The sequence below is a fragment of the Diorhabda carinulata genome, chromosome 6, assembly GCF_026250575.1.
Source record: "Diorhabda carinulata isolate Delta chromosome 6, icDioCari1.1, whole genome shotgun sequence".
NCBI classification, from domain to species: Eukaryota; Metazoa; Arthropoda; class Insecta; order Coleoptera; family Chrysomelidae; genus Diorhabda; species Diorhabda carinulata.
The window spans coordinates 24,329,999-24,348,486 of NC_079465.1; the positions used below are offsets into that span (position 1 = coordinate 24,329,999).

General features: G+C 32.8%; 1 protein-coding gene across 3 annotated transcripts in view; it reads right to left on the bottom strand.

The window, feature by feature from the left end:
• Positions 1 to 1,737: 1,737 nt before the first annotated feature.
• LOC130895242 (calpain-9-like) overlaps positions 1,738 to 18,488 on the bottom strand; it is a 51,422-nt gene continuing 34,671 nt past the window's right edge. For 2 of the 3 annotated variants that reach the window (XM_057802449.1, XM_057802450.1), the window contains 13 exons: positions 15,787 to 15,955; positions 13,781 to 13,980; positions 6,040 to 6,180; positions 5,733 to 5,907; positions 5,434 to 5,678; positions 5,208 to 5,380; positions 4,947 to 5,152; positions 4,065 to 4,222; positions 3,923 to 3,998; positions 3,246 to 3,470; positions 2,971 to 3,166; positions 2,023 to 2,078; positions 1,738 to 1,950 (listed from right to left, as the gene is read on the bottom strand). In XM_057802449.1, the coding sequence (XP_057658432.1) occupies positions 1,924 to 1,950; positions 2,023 to 2,078; positions 2,971 to 3,166; positions 3,246 to 3,470; positions 3,923 to 3,998; positions 4,065 to 4,222; positions 4,947 to 5,152; positions 5,208 to 5,380; positions 5,434 to 5,678; positions 5,733 to 5,907; positions 6,040 to 6,180; positions 13,781 to 13,980; positions 15,787 to 15,955 (2,047 nt within the window). In that variant the 3' untranslated portion in view covers positions 1,738 to 1,923. Of the gene's footprint in view, positions 1,951 to 2,022; positions 2,079 to 2,970; positions 3,167 to 3,245; positions 3,471 to 3,922; positions 3,999 to 4,064; positions 4,223 to 4,946; positions 5,153 to 5,207; positions 5,381 to 5,433; positions 5,679 to 5,732; positions 5,908 to 6,039; positions 6,181 to 13,780; positions 13,981 to 15,786; positions 15,956 to 17,148; positions 17,241 to 18,488 lie in introns of those variants that run through there. The other variant, XM_057802451.1, reaches the window with a different exon arrangement.

Here is an 18,488-nt window from a genome sequence, read left to right on the forward strand (position 1 = left end):
ATTTCGATCTGTTTATGCAATAGAGGTCCAATAAAAGCCATAACACCTTCAACGATGTTTCATACTTGTACTGGAGTAAGAAATAGTTTCGTTTGCTACCTAGACTAGGATTTATTTGCCCAAAACTATTTTGATGTTTGTTAGTGGGACAATCTCTATTATAATGTGATGCAGATGGTTACAAGATGACCGAAGGAGGTTTCTGTGGAGTACACTCCAAAATAACCAAAATTTTCTCGTTTGGACAACATGCCAAATTGAATTATTTGCTGTAATGGATTGATACTGGACTCGACACCATAGAAAACCAGTAATTTCGATCTGTTTATGCAATAGAGGTCCAATAAAAGCCATAACACCTTCAACGATGTTTCATACTTGTACCGGAGTATGAAGTAGTTTCGTTTGTTACTTAGACTAGGATTTATTTCCCCAAAACTATTTTCATGTTTGTTAGTGGGACAAGATGGTTACAAGATGACCGAAGGAGGTTTCTGTGGAGTACACTCCAAAATAACCAAATTTCCTCGTTTGGAGAACATGCCAAATTGAATTATTTACTGTAATGGATTGATACTGGACTCGACACCATAGAAAACCAGTAATTTCGATCTGTTTATGCAATAGAGGTCCAATAAAAGCCATAACACCTTCAACGATGTTTCATACTTGTACCGGAGTAAGAAATAGTTTCGTTTGTTACTTAAACTAGGATTTATTTGCCCAAAACTATTTTGATGATTGTTAGTGGGAAAATCTCTATTATAATGTGATGCAGATGGTTACAAGATGACCGAAGGAGGTTTCTGTGGAGTACACTCCAAAATAACCAAAATTTCCTCGTTTGGAGAACATGCCAAATTGAATTATTTGCTGTAATGGATTGATACTGGACTCGACACCATAGAAAACCAGTAAATTCAATCTGTTTAGGCAGTAGAAGCGAATAGAGACGTAGAAGCTTTGAGATGCTAAAATCAGAGACAGAATGGAAGCCACAGTATTTTTGCTAGTGATTTTTGACTGCGGGCGTCTTGAGTCGATTTTTTTTTCTCATAATTTTATTAACGTTGCAGCCACATCAATTTTTGCAACAGTCAATTCCTACAAGAAGAAGAAGTACCATAGTACAATAGAAAGTTTCGTATATTAGCGAAATTGATTTGCTAAAATTCTTTTTTGATTTCAGTCTTTTTTCTTTATCCGAAAAAGTCTTTAGCGAAATATTTTTCATTGAAATAATCTGTATAAGTTTGGGACTATGTCTAAGACTACTAACGAATTCTATGGTAAGGAGTTTAATAAATTTTTATTGATTAATAAGAATGATTGTTTCCAGACGGAAAATTTTATTCATATATCCTCCTTAGTTCTTGTATTTCTTTTGATATTACTCCCTTGCTGGTTTTCAACGACTGTTACAACAAAGGCAACTCAAATCAACATATAATGCAGTAGAAACATTTAATAATTTCAGTGCGACAGAATTTCTACTTCTATTTATTCATTACCGTGGTATAATTGTCAATCTTTGAAAGTTAAAAAAGATTTGGTTCAATGGACTTGTCACTCTTTCCAATGATACTTTCATCAAGGTGGGTATTTGGACTATTAGATTCGATTTCTTTTAAATATTATTTAATCTGTTTCAGATAATGCGCACCACTTTCTCATTCTACACGTTTTTGGATTTTTTAAATGGACGAGAAGCTAAATAAGATCTCGCACGTACTTTTAAACACATTTATTCTAATCGCACAATCACAGATTTACGAATAAATAAATCAAACCAAGAATATATCTTTTAATAATAAATCTCATTTACAAGAATGTACAAATCAACAATTAAATATTTATTTACAATATTTCTTTGGTTCTTTTAAACTCAGGTAGCTTATTTTTCTGTTTTTTTTTCGTCCTCTCTCATGAATAGATGGTCATAAGTATCATCTGAAATACCAAAAAAATAAAAATATTTATTAAAATAATATTTAACTATCAATGACAACTATTAAAACTTACTTCTTCTAATGAAATCGGATTCATTTTCATTTTGGTATCCAAATTGTGGTATCTCTCTAAAATGTAAAATAAAAACCTATTTAAACAAAAAACCTAAGAATGATTCGCGTATAAACTATAAAGCCGGTACTACACGATGCGGTCAATACTGATGCGGCGTTGCTATTAAACGATGCGTTCAATGTTTGCATCAACGTTCATATAAAACGGGTAGAAATCAAACCTCCTTTAATAAGAGTCCGACTTTCCATATTTAATGTTGGAAGTAATTCGTATAATCATACCAGCGTTCAACGTTGGAAGCTTTGGACGCATCGTGTGGTACAGGCTTAATTATATTTCATCTAAATGAAATAAAAACGAAACTTAGTAGTGATGGCGAGTAATAACCGTTATTTTATCACAGTTAATAAAAATCACTGGTGGAATAGTTATCAGAACTCCGTTCTTAACTTAGTTTAATTTTACCATATGATCCGGCAATAATTGCAATCGTTCATCTAGAATTAACACGAATGAAAGATGGGTTTTTAGTTAATGTTATCATAATTGAATTAATTTATATCATTCATTTACTATGTAATACAGAAATTTATTTTTTATTACGAGTTATTTGTTCTACTATCTCAAAGATGGCGGGCGGTTTCCACATTTAAAATCGAGAACTGTAATTATAGGAATCTACGTTTTATCCACGTGGTTTATGATACAGAAATCTATTTTTGTATTACTATCTCAAAGACGGCAGCATTAAATATCCAAAAAAAATGGTAATTAAAGTGAAGAAATCTTCTTAATTATGTTTTATAATACAGGTATCTATACTTGATTTTGTATTATTTGTTATACTAAAAGAAAGATTGCGCTAGGGGCGTTATAAATATTTTGAAATTTAACTAAATATTATGGTTATTGTTTTTGTTTATAAAATTTGTTTTATTTACGTACCATGAGATAAATGTAAGCGTACTAATGCCATAATGTAATTTTCTGCTGTTAATATCCGATTTTTTGCAAATCGAAGTACTAGACATTCTAATACTTTGTTACTAACTGTACATCCAGCTTCCCAGAGTAAGGCTCTCAAGTGATAACTCAAAGTTTTGCCGCAATTGTGGCTCCTTTCAAATTTTTGGAACGCCAACTAAAAAATAAAATGAACAGGATGTTTTCTAATGATAAAAATCAAGTTCGTTCACGTAGATAATTTTTTTTATACTCACTCTCCAATATTGCAGCATGTGCATTAAGACGGGAATATCCATGAGACTTATTTTACCGCTGATATTGAAATCTCTCAACATTATTAGACTTTTACACAATTCCAAACTCGGTTTTTCCGATAGATATAATTTCCAATGAGATTTGAGGATTTTTTGTAATTGACTCGCATCTATTTCCGGGGGATATTTCATTAAAAGTTTATTTAATATCGATTTTCCATCACCCTAGAAATTATAGACTACAAATTCACTATATCAACAATAAGAAATATCGTTAAATATGTTTTGTACCAGGGGTGCAAATATTCATAATTGTTTTCCAAAATTGTGTGATTTGAATCGCTTCTTCAAGTGTAGAAAAACATTTATTTTTGATCTGCGGGTAAAAGAAAAAATCATTGGGTGCTAAATAAGATGTTTTGACTGTTGAAAAACGTTTTAGCTTGAACTAATGTGTGAGAGCTGACATTGTCTTTTTCTACGATTAGTTTCCTCGACGTTTTCGAACATTCCATATAATTACTTCAACTTTCCCCGCTATTAATGCTCCATGGTAATTAAAATTAAGTAAAGAATCACATAATACGATAAATTTTATCTTGTTAACATTAATTATATATTAGAACGATTATTTTTAGCCATAATTACGTTCATTAAAAAAGAAAAAAAAAACTTACAGATATTGGAGAATTGGATTCGTCCATAAATTCAGAAGCTATATTCCTGATAATCATATTATCTTCATTAACTTCCCTGAAATATATTGATAAGAATAATGTTTTAAATGTTTAATACGGTAAAAATATGAATAATAATTACCAAATGTTGCTCTGCTCGTCTGTGAATATTCTCAATAAGAATTTTCCGTCTAAATTTGGAATATTCGTTTGTGGTACAACTATATAATCCCCAGGAGGTAATGTGAAAAAAGTTACCACTTCTCTTGCTATCGAATGATTAGTTACATCGAGGGGCTTCTAAAACAAATATCATATAAGAAAAAATAACTTTCTCGCGAAAAAGAACAGTAATTTTCCATGGAACTCTCAATATAGAGTACGATGTTTGGAAGCTTTGCTATAAAAAAATACTCCACGAGGATGCTCCCACAAGTATCTGGCCCGACATAGAGATGGCGGTAGCTGCTTGAAAAATACTCACTGTATTAGAAAGTACACAATTTGAACAACATATGTTTCAAATTTGCGCCACGTTGTTTGACAACTATCAATAGTGAAGGTTTTCAGTGGATTTGTAAACATGGAAAAAATTTTATTTCAAAATTTGAGCTAAGAAATCAAGCAATAACGGCCACATTTGGCTAAGTTAGATGAGTTGTTGCGTCAAGACAATGCACCAGGTCAAAATTGATGAATTAAAGTTTAAATTTCTACCTCATGCACCCTACCTCACCAGCTTCAGCCCCTTCGGATTATAATCTGTTCCCAGATTTATCGAACATCGCTGGGAAAAGAAAAACGAGATTGTTTATGATTTAGGAAGTTTCTCATTGATTCAATTTGTGTATTTAAAGATATAAGTAAGTTTGGAATGGTTTTGGTTGGATCCGGAATTAGATTTTTCGGTGTGATCAGGTCACTTGGTATTACGAAACATTAACATAAACTTGGTCTTTATCCGTCTCACAAATTAGTAGAGAAATTAATTATAACTAATACGTAGTTTTATATAAATTCTTACTTGTTCAGCAACAAAGTGTGGACTTAATCTTTGCATGGAATGTGGTACTTCATAAACAGCAAAACCTATGGCGTAAAGGGGCCTCTTCTTCTTAGCTTCTATCACATTCGTTTCGTAATATTGCGTTATAGATACCACAACGTGGCATTTATTCGAAGACGTTCTAGGTATTTGTACGTGAAATTGAGGATTCATCGCTGTCGTTTCTTTAATAAAAATATTATTAACACGTTTCGATTTATATGTTATATGAAATTTTACCGATGTAAGACGGGCCTCCTCCGGCGTTATATCCCGCCCTCCATCTTCTTCTCGCCAAAACCGCTCTCCAAGGTTGTTTAGAATGCAACGCCCCTTCCATCATCCAATCGTCTGGACCGATATGTACTAAATCCAATTGAGTAAAATGCCGAGAAAAATCTTCAAAAGACATCCTAAAATGAGTTAAATATTAATAACATTATTAATTTCGAAATAGTGAAATTACCAGAACTCTCCTTCGTTGGTTACTCTGAGACTCAATAATTCTTTATCTCTATTAGATAATCCGTCCCATTCCCAAGATCTTTCACTCCACGGACCGGTCCATTCTCCTTTAGCCCACGGATTTCTTAACCTCACCAATGGAACTTCTCCATTTACTCCTCGTACTCGCGCTAAGCCGGTCACACTGTACGCGTGTTGAGTTATTAGACCGTTTCGAAGTCTCAACTGTCTTTTATTTTCTTTCTCCTTGAATTAATAAAGATTAAAATAAATATTATTTCACTAATATAGAAAGTTTACTTGTGTAATTGTCGCTATAAGAAGACTAGATCTTGGTACTGCGCTGTTTAAAACTTGAAACGTCAAAAAACGATCTTGATGAGAAAGCCCGAAACTTTGTACTATACTTCCGGTTAAATCTTGTAACGCCCTGGTAGTAGATCCTTGTTGAAGTTGTTCGTAACAACCGTATAATCTGTTGTACAATAAAACGATAACGAAATTAACATTACTAACATAACTATATAGAAAAAGTGCGATCTTTTTCAATAAGCGAGTTTTGTAAATTAAGTATCGAGCAAATTACAAAATATCAAATTCTACTTACTTCGCGTATGCTTTTTCCAAAAGGGCCGCCCAAAATTCCGAATTATTAGAACAATGTAAGTATATTAATCTACCTTTATGCGTTGGTAATTTATCGTCGATAACAACATCTTTCCATTCGCCGAAATGCCAAAATCTAAATCTGTAAACAACGAAAAATAATTGAGCGACGACGAATTAAGTTATTCGATTAGAAAACCACGTAAATAATTGACTCTAATGATTACATATCGATCTCAATAATTTGTTACAACGTAGAGCAATAATCCTACTTTAAATCAGATACAAACGATATATCCGCGAACTAAAATTGAGTTCAATCTCGTCATATTTACCAATAAATTAAGTTATAAAGTTTCCAGAAACGATTATATTTGTTTGGAAGCAGTGCCGTCCGTACATCTGATATTTATAAGTGTATACAACAGATTTTCCCATTTTCGTCTATAAAAACCAACTTTAAACAATTGAAAGAAGATGTAATTCGTTCAAAAATACGTATATTGGTTCCAGAAGTACCTGGTCCGACCTAGAGATGATGGTAGTTGCTCGAATACCTTTTATTTGAGAGGCCTTAGCCCAACAAAGATGAAAGCTGAATTAGACTCCACTTTAGGTATGACTGTCCAACATCGCAGTGGTTGAGAAAGCGTTAATTCATGCTGATACACCATCAATCGCAGTTTCTAAAGGGACTAGAATTTCCATTTGCGATTATAACGATTATTTCTTTGCTAAAAAATATTAGAACAAGAGACAGGAAAGCAATGAGTCGCAACCTAGTACTTGAAGATTAGAGCCAATTGTTTTTGATGGAGAAAGACGCAAGTAAAACGAAAATAGAAAGTTGCACAATTGTCCAAGTCGAATAAGAAAGCAAACTATGATATCAGCGATGAAGAAGTTTCAGCAGATTCCTCCAGTGATGATGAGGTCTTACCAAATTCAGACATTGACGATGACTGTCGCTGCGTAGAATAAGTAGATTGGATTCAATGGATAAACACTCATATGAAAGTGAAAACACGTTGTACTACCTTTTTTTTTGTTAATTTCGTTTCAATTGAGAAAATTAAACTAGAGTTGTGACAAATTTTTGTTTCCAAAAAGTGTGGTGTCCTTTCCACTTTACCTTATTTCGAAATGTGGGTGTTTTATTTATAGATTTCGCTAATTGCTTTCCATAAAAAACATCTCTGTTCCGCCTCTGTATTCACATAGGTGCTATTAAAGAATCATCTATCAATCAACGGTACCCATAAAACAGCACAATCATTCAACAAATAATCTATTAGGTGGTAAAAAGGTACCCGTGAGAAAGAGAACCATCGATCTGATGAACTTGCTAAATGTTGCAAATGGAAATTTCATTGTTTGCGTTGAAATTAACTAGATGTATACGTTTATGCATGTTCGAAAAAAACAAGTTCTTTTAAATATATATCTACTAAATTTTTCAAATTATTCGAGTAAAACGGACGAAATTTATCATATATGTCACATTTTCCATAAAAATATTAATAAAAAAACTGCTCGAGGCGCTCCAAAGTTAATATAAATCTCTGGGGACACGACTCCTAATTCATTCAAGTGTGAAATCTAACCACATATATCTTTATTAAATATAAACAAGATTCCGACAAAATTTCCGAAAAAAAAATAAAGGAGACTGAAAAAGTAACAATTTCCATCTAGGAAATGCCTTACGTAAGATGGTTCGAATTATCTAATAAAAGAAAACTGTAGGACTGTTGCTATTATCTACGTTATCGACTGTTTGCTACTAAACAAGCTTATGTAGTAGCACTAAGTCGTTTACGGTATACAAACCAACGAAATTTGACGGTTAAAAATCAACTAATAAAGTTAATATAGTATTCAAAATAAAAATTTTGTTAATATCTAGAGATCTTAAGTTTTAAAACAATCATTTTCCACTGATAATAGTAAATATTTTGGTAATAGGATTGAGCAAAACCGTATAGAACTGTAGAAGGCCCACAAATCAATTTGTGAACATTGCCTTGGCAGTCAACGTGTTAAATTGTCCATCTAATTGTTACCATCGTTGGATAATTAATTTCCAAAGAAAATAGTGACTAATTCCAACAATTTTATCAACTTCTATCGATCATATCATACCAGCAAACTTATTTGATATTTTAATTGCTTTCTAGTAATTTTTGAAAATTTAGTCAAAAAATTGTTAAAAAACGATGATTAAGTTACTACTTGAGTTAAGGTCGTCCAAAATCTGCTGTTGTATCAGAAAACATCGATGATGTGCGTGAATTGATATTACAAGGTTTTTATATGACATTCCGCGTGATTGAGGCATATTTAGGACTTAAATTTGACTGTCAAAAAGATTTGTTCGCGTTTTATACCGCATAATTTGCATATGAACCGGAATGTGAACGACACTCGATTGTTTGGGTATTTCAAAACGAGTCAAATCCAACAAAAGTTATTCGGGCACGTTTCAGCAAATTTTTTCCCTGTAGAACGGTCAATTTTGAATGGTACAACAGCGTTTAATTGACAGAAGTGTTCGAAAAATTCAGGGAAACCAATCATTCTACATCACGACAACGCGGACACTGATACATCAGCTGAAACAAAATAGTTTTTGAACAGTCGAAACATCGAATTTATGGGTTGTACAATCACCTAATGATTTCATGTTTTTCCTACAAAAAAATAAAATGCGACCTCAACTTTTTTCTATACCTGAAGAAGCATCGACAATTGGTTCAAACGAATGCAAAAGTGTATCAAATGATGAATATTTGAGCAATATTATGGACTGAATTGTTCATTCTATATAAATTTCATTTTGTGAAATCATTAAGTAAATATTCAGTCGATTCCTCGCATATTTTCGTTTGTCTCGAATTAAATTGAAGCACGTGTAAATTATTCATCGTATTACAAATATTGTAAAGTATGCCACGCAAATATTCATAATTTGTGACCCCACAAAAATCAATTTTTCGCTTATTAACCCGGAAAATTGCCCAATTTAAAATCCCGAAAATTTAATAGGCACACCAGATTGACGCCCGGAGTAGAAATTTCGTACGAAGTAACAGGGTGTTCCATAAGTAAAAATAGTTGAATTTTCATGTTCAAATACTAATTTTGGTAATAAACATCATCCCTGAAGGGCGCATTATCCGCAATACGCTTCCTGGTTTCATATCTTGAGGCAGTGCATAATTTGCTGATATTTGAAAAAAAAATTGCTCGTTAAGAAGACGTACTAAAAGGTAAATGATTACAATGAGTAGAGTGGGTGTATAGGTGTACGTCCTCACAAATATTAAAAACAGTTGTGGGTTCATTGTGTTTTGCAAAGTAGGCGTTAAATAATACCCAAGACTGCCATTACATCGAAAATCAATATTAATTACTCGTAATTATTTAATAAACGTTTCTAAATAGGTAATCAAGTGTATCTAGTTTTGTTAATTAATAATATATTAATATACTTACGACCAAAACTGATATTTATCGTTTTTATAGCGACAAATATTCATTTTTCTCATTTCAGTATATTTAAGTCAACAACATCAATCTCTGATTACTGTATCTCATCCTCGGACGTATAAAACCAGCTTTGCACTTAAGCTAAAACATTTTGACCGCACTATTAGACACATTTCACTATCGCGGATCTTTATTTGCAATTTGTGATCTTGTTGAACAAATTAAAGCAAGCAACCATCTAGATAATTTCCGACCAGGAGCGGAACAAGAGGCAACTTGAGCTTGGTATATATGAAGAGATAGTTTTGTAGCCTTTTTGTTTTCTTATAATTCCAAAACGACGTTCGAAAATGACAGATTTATAATAAAACAAATAACAAGCAAAAACTTGATCCAGACAATCGATTCAGGTCCAAGTTTGGCATCTCAAAATCGTTGTTCGATACTATCCCATACTATAAATGCTCGATAGGATTTAAATCCGGGCTATATGCTGGCCAATCCAAAATGTAAATATCAGTAGCAGTATGTGGACGGTCATTGTTCTGAATTAAGAGGTAGTTTTCGTTGATAAAACTGAAGTAGGGAACGACGTTATCCCCCAAACTTTCTTCTATGTATCGGTTCAACGTTAATCCCCCCGCTACATCGCCAGTTTCAACAAAAACTATTGGATTCCCGCTCAAACCATGCGTTAATCTGCTCTAAAAGTCATATTAAATAATAAATCTTTTTCTAGGTCTTCTATATATTCGTCCTCTTCTCTAACTACCATGCATGTTCACTGGGAAGAGGATAACCGCTTTATCACTTGTTGTGTCCATTTTCAGGCAGAATTCTAATTTGTTGTGTATCGGTTGACATTTGATGGCTAACTGATGATAGTATATACAAACACAAGCGTAAGAAAACTCGTCGAAGCATTCAACTACGGATAACACCACGGATGGGTGCGAAGAAAGACATTCCACCAACTCCCTGTCATTTAGACAGGTCCTCATCCTTATTTGCGACACAGTTTCGCCTGTAGACTCCTTCTGGGATGTCTTATCTTTTTGTTAAGAGATTAGCCTGTTGGCTATACACTCTTGGCTTCTTATTGTAAGTATGAGCTTCGCTGCTTCGGATAAGCCTTTTCCAATTATCTTCGGGAGGAAAAGAGCTAATCCGAGTTGTCCTTCGCCTTCTCCATAGCTATCTCCTATGTATTACCTGGCTCTTGCTAATGAAATGCAGAATTACCTGGTCGAGGGGTGCCTTCTTGTGGGTTGACTCGGAAATCCTAGGATCTTGGTGTGTGGTTTTGTGTTGTGATGGTAGTGGATCAGTGTCTTGTAATTGCAGGGGTGTCGTCTGAATCGATTTTTGCCTGCCAAGTAGTACTAAAAGAAAATAATGGAACTACTTTGATTAAGAGCTAAGTCGTACCATTTAATCCGTTTGCATACCAAAATTTAAAGAAGGAATAGCAAAAAATACAAAACGAAAGCAACTTGGTTCCATTCTGGATAAGGAAAAGCGAAATTCAATTTCTTTAAGTAAGGAAAAAACATTGTAAATAGAGAAGCTTTTTATATAATCTAACTAGTTTGGAGATAAAGAAAACTTTATTCCTTTCAGGAAAGGATTTAAAAATATTTCTGTTGGGTTGTGGAAGATGGAAAACATGGTGGAACATGGGATAAAGAATGGGTTTCTAGATCAGACTCAAAAGATTTTCAAAACCAAATACTGACTTATCTACAGTGAGTCAAGAAGCTTCATGCTTATTTAATCAACTTAAATCTTCTGGAATGCAGAAAACTTTAAACCAAATTTTCTTTTAAATGTATTCATTGATGAATTTCCCGAAAATACATTTCTTTCTTTGATCCTAAAACTTTTTTTTTATTTTTCCAAATAGTAGTATCCTTACGAGAGCCGTACATGTGGATTGCATTTAGTTATGAGAAAAAAATGATAGTTTATGATATTCCCTCGTTGGTTTTCTAAGAAGAAGAAGCAGAAGAGATGCATGCAACTCGGACCGGAGCTATTTAATTAGATTTATTGGGTATTTGTTGAGATAAAGGTCCAATGTCAGGGCAGCGCGCGGTTCTTCACTGTGTGCCTTCTTATATAGACAACATTTTTTCCTTTTATGTCACCAGCAACAACAGCTTTCGATCTAGTACGATTCCTGTATATCAAAAATTCAACCAATCAACTTAATTACGGGGGTACGTGCGAAATTATTCATGGATATACTTAAATTTGAAAATATTTTGATGAAAATTTATGTTTCACGATGCTCGAATTTATAATAAATCAAAAATATGTCCTGTCGGATCCACTCGAGTCGAGATCATCTAAAAGCCAAATCACGAAAGTCTGATTTCGTTTCTGCGCATTTGAATATTAGATTGTCATTTGTCAACTGTCAGATATCTGAAGGATATTCTGTTCACTTTGCAATTTGGTTTGAAATTGCCAGTCAAATATCAAAAGAACGTGTCTAATATTATATTTCTCTTGAATTTCGAAAGAGAAGTAATTATCAAAAATAGTTCACTTCAGAGGTTAATCTTTCTAATGAGAGTTTGATGTCATTTCTGCGCAATTTGAATATTAGATTGTCATTTGTCAACTGTCAGATATCTAAAGGATATTCTGTTCACTTTACAATTTGGGTTGAAATGGACAGCCAAATATCAAAAGAACGTTTTTCTTGAATTTCGAAAGAGAAGTAACTGCCGAAAATAGTTAACTTCAGATGTTGAATTGATTCCTATCGATAGAGATCAACAATAATAGATAACGACTTGTCAACAACTGAAGAGAAAGAAGAGGAATTAGAATATTTGCATTAGATTTAAAAAGCATCCAGAGCAGGTTAGATTCATAATGATTTGTTCGAAGAATATAACGACGATGCATCAAATATAAATTAATGCTTCAACGACCCCACGCAGAACGTGATTAAAGGTTGTTGCGATTGATTGTGCTAATTGCCAAATAGTAAACGAATAACGAAATAAAAAACAACATAAATTAATTGTAGTCAGCTGATCAGAAAAGTAACTATTGAAGTATGAAAATAGACAAACTAACTTTTCAAATGCTTATGTGGCAATGGAGAATTAATTTGTACCGAAGTTGTTATAAATTCCTGACATCAGGAGGTAGTATTATACTCGGTCAGTTATTATTTATTACAAATAAAATTATTTATTTTATACATGCGAACTGTCCTAATTTATAAGCATTGAAACGTCAAAAGTCAAAAGAAAAATATGTTTCGTGTTCAAATATTTATACAAACGAACGCGATTCGAGCAGTTAGATCTAAATAAAGCGGATTGCCGAACGATCCCGAACTGTCATAACCGAACGCATTACCACATGTAAATTTTTGTTATTGAAAATTACTTTTTCCAAAACAAAAAAATCTCCCAATATATCGCATTAAGATTATTATTTTTTGGTGATATAAATCGAGTGTATTTCAATCTAAAAATTCCTCTAGGTTCCGATTTTAAACGAATCCGATCGCTTTGTTATAATGACATCAGAACAAGTGTCAAAGCAATGTCATACATCTAACGTAGGCTCGTATTTCTGTCATAGAATATGTAATATAGAGAGGAAATATCACAAAACAATACGACTAACCGACATGATCTACCGAGAGTATATCTTTTTCCTAGTATACCATAAATAAGTCAATTATAAGTATGTCCAGCAAAGAAACGAGTCGAGACTGAAATCAACCACGACCGATGACGTACACTTAAAGAAGTTTACATTTATTCATAAATACTCGAGTATATTTATTAGAGGAAGAAACAACGCATGAGCTAAATATTCAATAGAGTTAGTTATAGCTATAGACCTAAGTTAGTTTATAAACATTTATTTATATTTATATTTCTTGATAGGAATAACGTTTCGTTTCGAAGTAGGTCGAAAAGACTTGAAATTTATCATAAAAAAGGTATAAAACGTGAAAAAATTTGAGAAAAACTAATAATTATACTTTAAAAGCGGTACAGCAAAATACGAATCATAAGAATTACAAAATATTGATAAAAATGAGAATTTGCGTAGTTCCCGTATTTGCCGGACTTGAACCCGTGTGATTTCTTCTTATGGAACTTCTCGAAAGATTACTTATATGCAGAATAACCCAATACCAAATATGATTTGAGAGCAGCTGTTAAGAAAGGAATTTCTAATGTTTTCCATTTTATACAATGGGTTTTCTGTTCCCTTACCTGAACGCTCCACAATAAGAATGCGTAATATCGAATCCTTGATCAGGCGGTACTACCCGATCTAAAAATTTCGGCGTTAACGCCAATGAAGCCACGGCAGCTAGCAACCATTGATCACCAACTTCACCGGATTCTACGGTAAATTTTCTATTTCCTTCTTCGTTATTATCGTTGATGAAACGAGGACGCTGACAAATCTCCTGAAACAATTAAACGGAAAAATAACCACTAACGGTGTGTAAGCTATTCGATCTCTTGGGAACCTATGGCGTATATGGGAAAAAACACGAGATGTTTCACAATATTGATTAGTACTAACAACTCACGTGTAAAAATCGGAACTAAGACGTATCGAAACAAGATTACATTTATTTATGTTTACGTACTGTAGAAATATACCTGTGTCTTTATAAACAAGTCCACAGAGGACGTAAATACCTGTTAAACGGAATTAAGATGAAAATAATTGGATATAAAGCAGTTTCAATATAAATAAAAAGTAGTTTTATCGAATTTCACCTCATAGATTGAATTATTTGGTTTTACTAGAAATTTCTATTAGATTTAGTAAGCTACGCCAATGGATTAAATGAATAATAGTCACATGGGAACAAATCGGGATCATAAAGATGATGTTCTGAACTGAATTCGTTCAACGTTTCCATCGTCAACCGGTGGTGTGACTTTATTTTACAGCAATTTCGCATTACGGATTGAAATATCGCATCGACAGGCTTTTTTAGTAGATTACTATAATACGGGGCATTGAAAATTCGTTTTTTTAGTGACAAAATCAACCGCAATTACTTTCCTCATTTTCCAATACACGGTACATTATATTTGACGCTTTAACTGAACGTTTTCAGTGGATTTGTAAACATCGTTATGTCATACAATATTTTGATTTCAAATGCATTAGCCCAACCAATAAAAAAGCTGAATTAGATTCTATTCTGAGTGAGACTGGTCTTTCGTTATCAACAGTAAAATATTTGGAGTTTAAACGAGACTGTACGACCTGCGAAGGTTCATGCACTTGATTCTTGGTGAGCAATTCATCCCCGAATTTTCGATATTTGACCAAAAAACGTGTTTGTGATTTCGATACAATTTGTAGATGTGTTTGTGTCATTTGTCAATTGTCAATATTGAAGTGGCTAGAGTCACAATTGAGGAAGTTAAAGTTTTCTACTCCAGAGCGTCCCGAAAGTGTTTTGCAGTACGGAACTGTCACTTTCACTACATGGAACACTCAAAACGCAACTTTCGGTATGTAAATGAATACAGAAAGAACAACTTTCAGATGACGTCGTCTAAAAAAGAAATGTTCGATTCCACATTTAAACTGTCAGTAATATTTTGTTGTTATAGCAATGTTATGATAATATCAAACTCGCAACTCATGTTTTACTTTACCTTCGATACTTTCGCGATTCCATATCACTCGTTATAGAAAGAAAAATTCTCGATTCCATCATTATCACTATAAAATCTTTATGGTTGCGCGAATCTTTTACCAGGAAGCGACTACTAGATATTATTAAATCGAAATTGAATATTTCTTTAGTTAAATAATAGACGATTGTTTAATTGATACTAGAATCGATTATAAAAATTTTGTTGTACGGTAATAAAACATCACCCACGTCAATAACTGTCTTTTTAACCGATACGCATCTTCCGTCATCTTTTATCTCGCAAACCCACACACGAGAAACAAACAAGGATGAAAAAATACTGTCATGATTCTTATTTAAACCGCCGTGGTTGCCGTAATGGTATCTATGGTGAAATCGATTAGACCACGGTCTTTATCGAATTCATAATAGATAAGACACTTCTCGAAACGGTTTTCAACATATAATTGCTTATTTAATATCGATCCCTATCGGTAAATGTTATTTCACACCTATATTCGATAAAAAAAGATGAGAAATTGATCATTAACTTTAATCGTTTAGTATGTATCGATTCATTTGGAATCGATAGTAAACGCTGTGACTTACGTGCGGCCTCATCCATACTATAGGATTAATCGGCGGTTTTTTATTGTGGTAAAGCGCTTTTGGACCGGCGGAAAAATCTGGGTCTTCGTAGAGACAACCACGTTCTCGACACATACGTCTGATGGCATGGTAATTAGAGGCGTTTCTTCGTCTATCAGATGTACAGTATCTGAAAATAAGATAAATTATAAAAAATTTGACAGTTAACTTATTTCCGAAAGATTTTTGTTTTGAAGATGATATGACGGCTGTCAGTTGTCTAATTTAACAGTTTGACCAACTATGGTATTTGATAAACGATAAAAAACGTGCAGTATAGCATGTAAGACGGTCATTCGAATAGATATATGGATAATAATAAATAGAAAAACATCTCTGAGTCTTATACAGATAAGATCTTCTACAAAATCCCCTTAAAAATAAACTTGTTACGAATCAAAACAAACATCCCAATGCTTGATGCTATTTTTCATACACTTATCGTAAACCTGAGCTGAGATGACAGCTAAACTCACGTGGATGTAAATTTGGCTAATAATGTGGCTGTGTAATAACTCTCGATTCGTGTTTAGTTGAAAAATCAGTTTATTGACCATTTGATACTCTAGAACGAGCTTATAGTAAACCACACTACAGTAATTTTGGTAAACAAATTTCATATCTACAAAATTCATTCTATAAGAGACTCAATTATCTCTAGGATCAGTTTTACCGTTTCAGGAGTGTAGTAGTGAATTGATGCAAAAATTTTGATTAAATCGTGTTAATATGGGGTTTATAAATGTTCATATGAGTCATTTATTGTCCAATGTAAACTAAAACGGTATCCAAAGCCATTAGCATGTAGCAAATGCATTCTTTTGATAAGCTGACAGGTTTTTCTATGTTTCCAGCTTTAATGAGAAGATCGTTCAGTTCTAATTTGTGAATGTGTGGCATTTAAATTGGTTAGATCTCGCTAGTATTGCTCACATTATAGTTTATATGAAAATTAATAACCTGTCAACAATATAACTCGTTTATTTACCTTCCATGTGTCGTCGAGTCTACCTATTAGTGAGTCATTATCTTTAGAACTTCGATATTGTAGTAAAATTATACTTTCGTGCTACCAACCCGTTCATTATCTTCAAGGTGTTCGGAATTTTAGCCACTTATTTTTCTGGTGAAAAAAACGCACAAGTTAAAATAATTATGAGATCACGATAACTAGGATTTTTTTTCTAATTAAATATCTACTTTTAGATCTAAAAATGATGTGAACAATGTTATGAATAGGTAATTAAAACTTGGAAAACCGATTGTCGCGAAAAATAACGGACTTTGTGGTAACAAAATGTAAATTGAAATATTAAAACTCACTTAAATTTTGTTTTTATACAGAATCGCTCACTTTCAATCGCACTCATTTGGAAATTCGAATCACAGAAAGAAATCGAACGAATTTATTGTATGTATAACTAAAATTTATTTCAAATAATAATAAATATTTATACGTGTTTTGTATAATAATAAAATAGAAGAAAAAGTCACGATTAATATTAAACAGTAAGGAAGTTCTGGTAATTTAACTTTTTTTTTTCAAATATTATTTTACATGGAACGAAATTTTAAAATTAATACATTTTTTTACTTCGTACGCCGTTGTGGAAAATCTACCATGTCTACCATGATTTAATAATATCAAATATAATATACAGAGTCACTGACAATCTTATATATTGAAAAAATTGATGATTTCCATTCAGAGTCCGTTTAGGCGTTCTACCCAACCGATTTGCTTAATTTTTTTTTTCAATGAAAGGTATTGATGCACAGATCAGCCATCAACCATCGGATTTCATCTAATTTTCACCATTCTCAAGTTATACTCAAATGCGATTACATTACTTATGGGAGTTTTTCACATACACACGTTCTATCCTCAATATCTCAGGTTCTATTCAAGATAGAGACTTCGTTTTGGTTTAAGAACACTCGCTGAAACACTCTCTTTCATTTAAGTTTTTGAACACTTGAATCGATTGAGTTGGAGAGGAGCTAGGCGCGGACATTCAATGTGGAGTTATGGATTTTGTAGGTTTTTGGCAATTTTTCTATGCGAGCGAAGCCGCGGGTAAAAGCTAGTTTACTCTGAATTATAAGCACCCCCTCGATAATTTTAAATAAGATAGCGAGTCGTGTGGTATCTTGTTTTAAAGGGATTTTAGTCTTATTTTCAACAATATAAAGTTTTTTTAATTTGGTGCAATCATAACCGGGAAAATTAATTGCTAAGATGTAAAATTACGGATTTTTTTATTAATTTCTTAGTGCTTATCACAATCTTATAAACGTCCTCTAATTTTTTTGAGCGATTGTCAATTTATGACTATCCAACGCTAATAAATCTTTTTGACGGCCCTGAAATATCAATTTACGCACAGCATTGATGTTTTCTGACACGACATCCGATTTTGGACGACCTTCACGGAATTGATCCCATTAAAAATGTCAAACTTCATGATGTCAATGTCAGATTTGACATATTCACATCAGTGTTGCCATATCTTGAATAGCAACCTTGGTAATACGATATGTGTAGTTGATTACTAACTTATAATAAACATTAAATTTTGACATATCAGCTATTGACTGTAATATTTTTGAGAATAAGAAGAATTTTAAACGTCAAAATATGTCAGTTTAATTTATAATTATTT